The 10000-nt window shown below is 48.8% G+C and overlaps 1 protein-coding gene across 1 annotated transcript in view; it reads left to right on the plus strand.

The window, feature by feature from the left end:
* The first annotated feature begins 2103 nt into the window (after positions 1-2103).
* The window catches only part of LOC119089780 (cyclic nucleotide-gated cation channel beta-3), a 35188-nt gene continuing 27291 nt past the window's right edge, over positions 2104-10000 (plus strand). The window contains exons 1-5 of the mRNA XM_037212594.1: positions 2104-2125; positions 3214-3351; positions 4086-4130; positions 7133-7231; positions 8660-8820. Of these exons, the coding sequence (XP_037068489.1) occupies positions 2104-2125; positions 3214-3351; positions 4086-4130; positions 7133-7231; positions 8660-8820 (465 nt within the window). The remainder of the gene's footprint in view (positions 2126-3213; positions 3352-4085; positions 4131-7132; positions 7232-8659; positions 8821-10000) is intronic.

Below are 10000 nucleotides of genomic sequence, written 5' to 3' on the forward strand. Positions count from 1 at the left end.
GGTATTGTAGTGGTGACTAAGCCGACCGCCAACAGCTCATTAAATAAGAGAGAGAGAGAGAAGAGATAGGGAGGAGAGAGAGAGAAGAGAGAAGAGAGAGAGAAGAGAGAGAGAGGAGAGAGAGAGAGAGAGAGAGCGAGAGAGAGAGAAAGAGAGAGAGAGAGAAGAGAGAGAGAGAGAGAGAGAGAGAGGAGAGAAGAGATGAGAGAAGAGAGATAGAGAGAGGAGAGAGAGAGAGAGAGAGAGAGGAGAGAAGAGAGAGAGGAGAGAGAGAGTGTGAGTGTGGTGTTGTGGTGTGTGCGGCATCGAAAATCGTCCCTCGTTCGGTCAGCTGCGGCCAGTATGGCATGTGCTGCCTGTTGGAAGTGTTTTGCCGTGGGCAATTGGCTGCTATTTTTGATGGGCAATGACGGGAGTAGGGCGGGCCACCGCCCGCGACGGAAAAGAACGCGACGATTTGTAAAGCAGCGCATAGTTCGACTGCTGTGCGGCAGTTGTGTGTTTTTAATCTCAGTGGCCATCCTCTTCTCAATTATCAAAAATGGGCAATAGCGCTCGAGTAAGGCGGATTCTGATTTAACCATGAGTTCGGGGCTTACAAACAGGGCTATCAGTAGTAGTGAGAGAGGGGTTCTCTAGCCAGAAAGGCTCGTTTCCGGTGTCAAAACGACGCCTTCTGTTGTGTGCTGGTGTGTAGTGCGGGAGCGTTCCACTGCGGCGCAGCCCACGCTCAGGCCAGCTCTGAAGTGACCCAACCTCTGACCCGCCGCGGGTGAAGTGACTCCGTCAGCGACTCTCTTCGCCTGGGCCCAGAACGCGCTCCGACCTCACCACCGCCACCCAGCCTGGCGGCTCGTCTCGATGCGCCGTCGATCGTGGTCACGAGGAGAGCAGGCCGCAGCTGAGTAACGTAAACGCTTCCTCTTGATGGGTCTGACGACGACTGGGCCGTAGGCGGTGGCATGGCCAGCCCCACCTTCACCTGGACGAGCCGCCCGACACGGCAGCCAGCAGCGAGCCCAGTGAGCATTCGGCGCAGTTGTCTCTCTCGCCCCGTCCCCCGCTACTTACCCATGGTCTCCCCTCAATCGAGTCCAGTGAGTGCCTGGGGTCGCTGACCCCCTCGCGTTCCCATGGTCCCCTTCACCGGGGTCGTCGAGTGTCGGGGTCAGCTCACACACCATCACGACCCCATGGTTCCCCACAGCTGACTCAGCCCCGGAGTGTTGTGCACAGCGCACCCTCTCGCCACCCTACACTCTACTGTGTCCGACAAGAGCTGCTTTTGGGCCTCTGCACAACAACATTGCTGTGCAATACGACACCCAAGAATACACATGAATTGGTTTGCAAAGTGAGCGTGGCAAGGTACTCACAGCACTGTTGTTTATCTAAAGCGCCCTGCAAAGATGTGCACGGTGTTTGGTCTAATTTTGCGCTTTAAGTGTAGCCTTGCCACATGAAATAAGCTTTTACTTTGAAGACTAAGTGTTGACGTTGATACGCTGGCCATCTTGTCACGGCCATGTTTTTAGCGATGTTGCCGAGGCTCTTCATCTTCTGGTGCTTTTTAACATCCATGAAATCCCTGATTAGATATGGGTGGCGAATGGGTTATAAGTGCGCATTGTAATGGGTAACGGGTGAATTGGTAAAGGGATACTTGCCGCTTGAGTCCTGACTTATCTCACGGGATCATTTTTTAAAACCCCCTGATAATCGTAAAACTAAGAGAACTAGAGACAAAACTCAAATTTACGGATAAGTAGGCCAGTGTATAGCCTACCGTATCAAGTTTTGAAGTACCTAGTTTGGTCTTCGGGTAAAACAATGTCAAACTAGGTTAAGCTTTTAACCTGAACTTGTGCTAAACAAATGTCCACTCCGTTTACCGAGATCAGTGACTTTTCAGCCCCAAAGACCACGGTAACTAAAAAACTACAGAATGGTTCTGATTTTCATTAAATGTGCGCTCAACGATTAGCTAGGCGGTATGTTTCCTGACATCACCAGGTTGATCGCAGATTATTTTCTGTTGGCTGGCCTCTGCAACCTTTTTGCGGGTCCAAGTACGATGTCTGTTAACGCCTCTATGTTGCAACTATGTGCACGTATCAGTACAAAGGTACATGATCAAAATATGCAAAATTGTAAAAAAAAAAATGCATTATGCATGAACATAAACACTATCTTTAAGCTAGTCCTGCAGTGAGAGAACAGTTTTCGCTTTTGTCCTCGTTCTGGCCTTAACACCCCAATCCGAGGTCAATGAATCAGTCAATGTCTAGCGAGATGTGTGGTGCCGTCTAACACTCCAGCTGCCGCATCAGGTTGAAGGGTTCTCTAGGAATACTAAACTTCGTATAGATCTACGGCCTTGCTTTGACCTGCCATAGGTCAACAACTCTGCAAGGTACACCCAATCTTTTTGTCAAAATATCTGACCTTGCATTGCCTACAAATAAGCAAAGCTGCCAAATTGCCCCCCCCCCCCCTCGAGCGCGTGTTTTCACATTGTGGTCGCTACATCACTTCCACTTACTGCCGAACCGCCACCGATCCTTACAACACATTATACAACAGGAAGCCTCAGACGAGTTTCGCGTTGTCGGTCTCGGCGAGGCCGTCTCGTCTATCAATTCGTGAAACCCATCTCTCACGTGGCTCGCCGATGACGGTGTGGCTGGTCCGGCGGCCGGTCCTCCGTCCCGTCCGCGCTGACCAGCTCCCCTCCAGCAGCCTCAGCCCATGGGTTGGTGGTCGTTCCGGTTACATGAGCTCCGGACAGCTGCTCGCCACCGAACAAGCAGACCAGACCAGCCTGTCTGTGCCTCAATCCGCGTGACCGACAGGTTGAGAGAGTGCTAAAAGTATCCTTATCCACGTGCCCGGCAGGTTGAGTCTCTTAAACACAATCCCCGTGATCTGGTAGACGAGACCATGTCCTCACATCCCGTGACAAGACAGCTGGCGGTCCGATTTCGATAAAAGCCTGGTTGGTAGCGGTGTTAACACACACAATCACGCCGGGTGACAGGCGGAGACCGTGTTGCAGAGCTTTTGATCCGCGTCACTCTTTGCGAGGATTTAATCCTCCCATTCATGTGAGTCGACACTGCTAGCGTTTTGTAGCCGTGTATTTCGGCTGGCCTTCCTCGGCTAACGGAGGCGTGTTTAACCGGTCCTCTGCGACCGGCTCAAGGTCGGCCTCAGGTGCGCCGGCCGAGCGCGCGCAGGGCGCCGTCCCCGACCAAATACGACACCTGGTGCGTCGCTTCACGCAGCGCACCAACCGAGTCAAGTCGGTGCTGCAGGAGTCGCCCACCTCGTCAGCGTCCGGGAGCGGCGCAGGTGGGGAGGCCGGCCAGCGTAGCATGCGGGTAGCCTAAGTAACGTCAAAGCTGATGAGGATGAGTTGGAGTTTAAGGTGCGCATCGACGGCAAATGGTCATACAGCTCCCACAACTATCGTGTTACGAGGTAAAGTCGCAGCGCAAACGGATTTTTGAAATCCAAACACCGTTAAACGAAACGACTGTGAAGAGTCAGCATGGTGAGGTGGAGAAAACATCAAAATAAACCAACGACAGATGGAAACTGAAAAGCTCTCCAGTTACGATAACTGGAGAGTGTTTACCCAAAATGTCAGGCAGTGTGAGCTGTGTAGCCTGACAGTGTCAGAGCTGACTGGGTGGCCAGGCAGCTGTCGGAGCTGGTTAGCAGATGCCGTTGCCATGCCAACCAGCCGCCTGCTGCGTTGTTACGGGCTCAAAAGTCAGTCGACATTTGGGCGGCACCGCTTGTGGGTGTGAAGGGAAAGCATCGTTCGGGCGAGATCAAGGTTTTCATCGTTGAAAGCCGTCACCGTATTTTCGCTGTTTTTTGGCATCTCTTGGCATCTTGTTGGCATCTTTTGGTTGGTGACGTCACACGCGCACGGCGGCGCCGCTGTTCGCCAGAGGAAGACTGGGCCGAGCCGCCGCCGTTGCCGGTCCCCGCCGCCGCCCGGAGCCCAGCTCACCGACGGCGACGAGGGAGGCGCCCACCGAGGCCCCGAGGCCGTCCTCTTGCCGTCTGGCCCTGAGCTTCTGCCCGTACCTACTTCATCAACCGGGCCATCAACCCGCGAGGTAAGACAGCCTAACGCATGGAGCCATTCGTCTGTACCCGCTATTACATCAACCGGGCCATCAACCCGCGAGGGTAAGGCAGCTTGACGCATGGAGCCATCGACTGTACCCGTTATTGCATCAACCTGGCCAGCGACTCCCGGTAATGTAGATCACTGATGCTGCTCCCGCATCTGCTGCAACAACCATTTCATCAACCACCGGGGTGGTAAGGTGGCTCACTGCATGAGGCCGTTGGCGTCATCCAATAATGTATTAACAGTGGCAAGAGAGCAAAATGGCCCAGCGCATCTAATCACAAGCTTCGCTGCAGGTGCCGTAACAAGTGAGCAATCAATCTGAGGATGAGGATATTCCGATGTAGGAGTTGATTACATCATCCAGCTCTTAATATTGAGATTGGACTATGTAACCAATGTTTGCTTGATAGCACCGTTTCACCAGCACCTCTTGGCAAAACGAAAGGCTGCTTCTGTCAGCATAGGATCTCCAAAATTGTACTGCCGAAAAATCAGGATGCGAAAATCAGTTTAATACTTTCGGTGCCTAAAACCAGTGTAATATCCTGGTATTTCATGGAACAAGTTAGTTCAATAAACAATACAAAAAACCCTCATTACTACATCGATGGCTCGTACAGTGCCCTTTTAAAGATTTAGTCCTAGCCTTTTGTATTTATGAATTTGTGGGATCAGGGTTCGCGCAAAGCAGTGCTTGTAGCGTGAGCCATGACCCCTACGATAAGATAGTGACATTTTGGGTCAACGCAAGGCTTTCGCGGCAAAAGTTGAACGTGCCGTAATGCTCGGCACGGTCCGCCCTGCTCTCTGGCGTCACCTGACCTATAGCGAGATCGCTGCCGCCGGTCGTAGGCCGCTCCAGTCAAGGGCAAATAATGATCGCCTGGAAGCGATTCGAACCTACCCCGACGAGGGTGGGTGGATCTCAAGGTAGGCACTTAAACCAAATGAGCCAACGGGACGGGAGTATCGGGACCTTTGAACTGTGTTTCTCAAGTATTAAAGTGTTCGGTTCATAGGTCTCAAAAGCACGGCGCATGTCATGACAAACAAGCATGAGCGCCGTTGCAAGGTGGTTTGGGGGTTGCGAGATGAGATGCAATCCAATAAAAAAATTATTCATCTATTAAGAAATAATGTACGAAAAATTGCAGATGCGAAGAAATAGATTAACAGCTGATTGATATGTGCATTTAATCAGTAAACGGGGCTTGGCTAAGTTCATCGCTATGAAGATCCATGAATTCAAATCAGCACCAACATTCATCCCAAAGTTGAATAGTGTTTTACAATGATCTGGCCACAACCAATTCACGGAAAATCATCAGCTCAATTTGCTTACATAGCGAGGTCCATGCTTCATTTTCGCACAGTGGCAATGTGAAAAAGCGCGTGAAGACAATTTCATCGAATAGCTGACTGCTTAACCCATGCAAGACGTACATGACCAATGACCATACGCATGCGTAAAACCTAGCAAAGACGTCTGGTCCGCTCGCTTAGATTTTGACGTCATGTGCATGATGATAACGACGATAGTTAGCACGCTCTCATCACCTTGGTGGTTCCACGGCGCACGAGGCCTCTAAGTGGTTCGTACGTTTGGATCGTAGAAGAGTGGCCGATGACGTGTTCAAAAAAGCAACTAATGCAGTTGCAATGCTTACTTTGCGGCCCGACAAAGAATGATATCCCATCTGTTTGTTATGCATTTCTTCACACACCAAGGTTCATGTGCATGCCCTAGCATTGCAGCTTGTCTTACGCAGAATTTTGCGCGCAGATTTTCCTTTTGCAAAACGCTATGCGCAAATCCCGCACGTAAATGATCGTGCTCACAAAATTCCGTGGCTGCGAAACTCGCACCCGGAAACCTCACGCGCGCAATTTTTTGCACCACATTTGTTCTTAAAGCATCTTTTCGGATCACGTTTCTTCGTAAATGCCGTTTTTCATCACGTTTCTCGGCTACGTATACAATTCTTGGTATGACAAGCGTGGTGTTCAGAATAGAAACGTTGCATTTCCTTACCATCCTCGCTATAATGGTGTTCTTTTCCCATGCTCATTTTCTTCCACCAGTTCTAACGCTCCTTAGCAGTCGCCACAAATATTTCTGAGGATATCTCTCCGGTATGCTGTGTGATTGCGACCAAATTTTCAGTGGCCTCTGGGACCTTTTTTGCCCATGTTTCGATAATATGCTCATCCGACTTTATCATCTATGAGCATCGACATTTTAAGAGGAACACTGCACGGCAATGCACGCCTGGTGCGGGCGGCGAGTCGCAGCAGGCAAATCCGCCTATCGCACCTGGCGAGCCGGGACTGGTGCATTCACGTAGCTCTACGCCATCAACATATGGTCCGAAGCACTCGCAACCACACATGAATAACAAGTGTCGTAAGTGTCGTGTCGCCGCGCAGCATGGTTTCGTAAGTCATGACATGTGAAGGTGAAATTTTGTCCATATCCAAACATTTTTTACCTGGCCTAATAGACAGTTGTTGACCTAGCCGCATAAAACTTGCAATCACTGGCAACACCTCGCTAAGGCCAATCGACCGGTTTTTCCGCGCCCCTCATCATGCTTAGTCTGGAACCAGCAGGTGGGATGGCAACGACCTCCTGATCCTTTCGCGCGATAAAAAGCGGGGAACCAGAGCAAAAGTGAGGCAAATTTACTCTTAAGAAAATTTGCTTGCGGAGAAATGTGGCCCGAAGTCACATGGCACAACATTTTGCTTGCGGACCTTCGGTACAGAAAAAATGGTGTTAAGTTCAGCCCCGGAGCCTTTGTACCTATAATAGAGACTTTCTGCGGCATTCATTGTCTTCAAAGAGCGTTGGTAGGAAGCATTTACCATTTATTCAGTGTAGTTTGCTGTGCCAATGCCGGTACTACTCGCATTTTGCCCATTTCTAAATTTCGCTGTGAAGCTTTTTAACCTGAAGTTAACCCCTGTGTTGTGTTATTTCAGGTGTTGTGTACCTCGTCTGGCTGGCCATCATATCCATCTTTTTCACATACAACAGCTGGGCGATACCCCTTCGTGCTGCCTTTCCTTTCCACACCCCAGGTAAATGGTCACTTCAATGTTGTTATAGTCGATGTTCAGGTCAAAGCCAGGTTTCGGACCCACCGCAAATATCACTTGCCCACGATGCATTAGCGGCGTGACCTGGGATGGTTCGATATCTTATAATATGGTTTTGTAAGGAACGTTAATGCTATTGGGATCGAGCAGAGAGTGATCCGTTGATCGCTGATCCATTTGGCCTGCTTTTAAAGTAATGTTTTGTGAAGACCTTTAAAGCGCTAGGTATTGTATAATTGGTAATCTATTTAGTCCTGCCGACAGCTTGGTCGCCAGACGCCATCGAAAATATTCTTTGGGACCTCTTAGTCACTTGCTTTTTGAATAGTGTCCATGATTTCCATGACGCGATACTGTTTCCAGTCAACGCTTGCCCGGGTGGCCGGCTGAATACCATTCGCTCGGGTGGGGTCAATTTTACCCCTGAGATAAAACAAAATAGAAGAGACTCAAACTCACAGGGTGGAATGACCTGTACGTGAACTCATTTGTGGAGAAATTTGAGGCTGTGAAGTCATAGCCTTGAGGTCAAATAAGGTCAAGCAAGGTCAGACTCCAGATTTGTGTCTTAAGTGCCCCCAGACCGCTTCATGGAACTGCCGTGAAGCTAAATGCCTGTTCAAAGCAAGAGGCCAAGAAGGTCAGTGGTCTTGTTTGACCTTTATGAGGTTTCGGGTAACAACATATCTACGAGATTGCTCCTGTATTGTCATTAAAACAGGCGTCAAAAATCAAGCTAGGTGTTTTTTCTAAACATTAAGTGTTGACCCGGGTTATTTGAGTGCAGTGACCTACTCTGACCTTTAAGAACTCCATGGAGCATGTCTATTGCGGTTCCCATCACCAATAGATTCGAAATAAGCACCAGAATCTGTCTCATAGACCAAGGTCTCGAGTACAAATGCATGTTAGTTTTGACCTCATTCTGACCCTCATACCTGACCCATCGTCAATCAAGTTGGTTGTGTCTCTAAATTAAATTGCTGTATTACCTAGCAAACTATCTCAGGTATGTATGGCTTCGTCTAACCATCCGTTGTTGCATCACATTGAACGATTCCCTAGAAATGCCCTTCGCTGACAGCCATAGCCTGACTTTGAACTATAGTTCCTATAGATCAGCAACCTTTCAAGGCGCATCTGTTTTTTCAACATAAGCAATCCCCTATTCAGTTCTTTACAGCTATGCAAAATTTGTCGCGGCTACGCCGCGCTGTTCGGAAGCAATTCTGGAAAACCTTTGGGGTGTCAATTTGACCCCCACCCGGACGCGTGTTACATATCGTTCAAGAGGGAATTTTTGGTGCCGTTGCCCATAAACTTCCTATTACAGCAAAACGTGATCAATCCATGCCGTTGAGCACTGTTCAGTTCTGATGCCGTGACATAACTATGCCCACGCGTTTTCAGAGACATCCAGGTACTGGTATACCTTTGACTACATGGGAGACCTGTTCTACTTGCTGGACATCATTCTATTCAAGTCACGCGTGATGTTCGTGAAGAATGGTTTTTGGGTGAAGAATCCTGCCGAAATCCGACAACACTACACTTCACAGCCCATATTCTTCGTACGTTTAACGGCTAACGCATCCACTTGTGTGGATGTGTTTGCTAGAAACTGCCCGCTATTGGTCTGTAGGTTTTAGAACGTGACCTTCAGCGTGGTATTCTGGCAACAAGTTGGAAAAGGTTCCTCGACATCAAGAAGGAGCGGAAGGAAAAACCCGAAAACATTGCACGTATGCCAATACTTCAAGCACGGCACGTTGTCGGGACAAACAAACTAACGAGCTTGCTCACCAGTGTCAATTGGAAACACGAAGGTTTTGTTTTGCCCTGGCAAAGTGCTGTGCATAAAAGATTGACATATATACAAATATGTTTGAACATTTTCCTTCATAAATTCCTTCGACGAATAATCAGAAGTTTGTGGAATACCGCGCGTTGTAAATGTTCCTCGCACAAGCACTCGGATCCCTAAAGTGCATTTCGTTAGTAACTCGTTGCACCAGCATTTTGTGCCTCCATTAATGCTGCTGTCACGCCCGCGAGCGCGGCGATACCGAGTTGGGATGTGTGCCTTGTTACCGTACTGCATGCGATCAATTCAGACTCGGGCTTGATGCACCGTCGATTGTGTCCCCCCACTTCTGAAGATATCGTGAAATTAGAAAATAAGCAACTTAGAACAGATTCGTTTGGTATTTTCTCCAAACTCAAACTGAAAGGAGCAGCACCAAAGGAGTTTGATAATGTTTTGTATTATTGATACATTCAGTTTTCTGACAAGGTAAATCGAGGTAAAAAACAAAGTAAAAAGGTTTCTGACAAGGTAAAAAATGCACAGCCTCGGTGTGTGGAGGCCATTGCTGCATGCTTACCAAGTGACGTGAGCTTCACGTGGACTAAGCATAGAATTGAAGAGAATGCTCCACTTCGGAAGATATTAAAGCAGGTATCAGACATCCTGAAATAAGCTCACTTATAACCGTTGCTATACTTTTAAATGGAAAAGAATGCCGTAGGCATTACATTTCTCTGTTTAAAAATATGCCCTCCATACGTCATTGCTCGATTGCGTTATGGAACGTTTGTATAACGTGGAGGCGCTGCCAAAATAGCCGTGCGAAATTGCCATCCTAGAACTCACTTGCAGCACCTCAAACGTGCCGATGGATGGCAGTGGCAGTGTTGCAAGTGTGCGCTAATTCAAATATCGTCATATGCTCGTGTTTTGGTCCTTTCTCG

This window comes from Pollicipes pollicipes, unplaced genomic scaffold, assembly GCF_011947565.3.
Source record: "Pollicipes pollicipes isolate AB1234 unplaced genomic scaffold, Ppol_2.1 Scaffold_3087;HRSCAF=3621_pilon_pilon_pilon, whole genome shotgun sequence".
In the NCBI taxonomy this organism is placed as follows: Eukaryota; Metazoa; Arthropoda; class Thecostraca; order Pollicipedomorpha; family Pollicipedidae; genus Pollicipes; species Pollicipes pollicipes.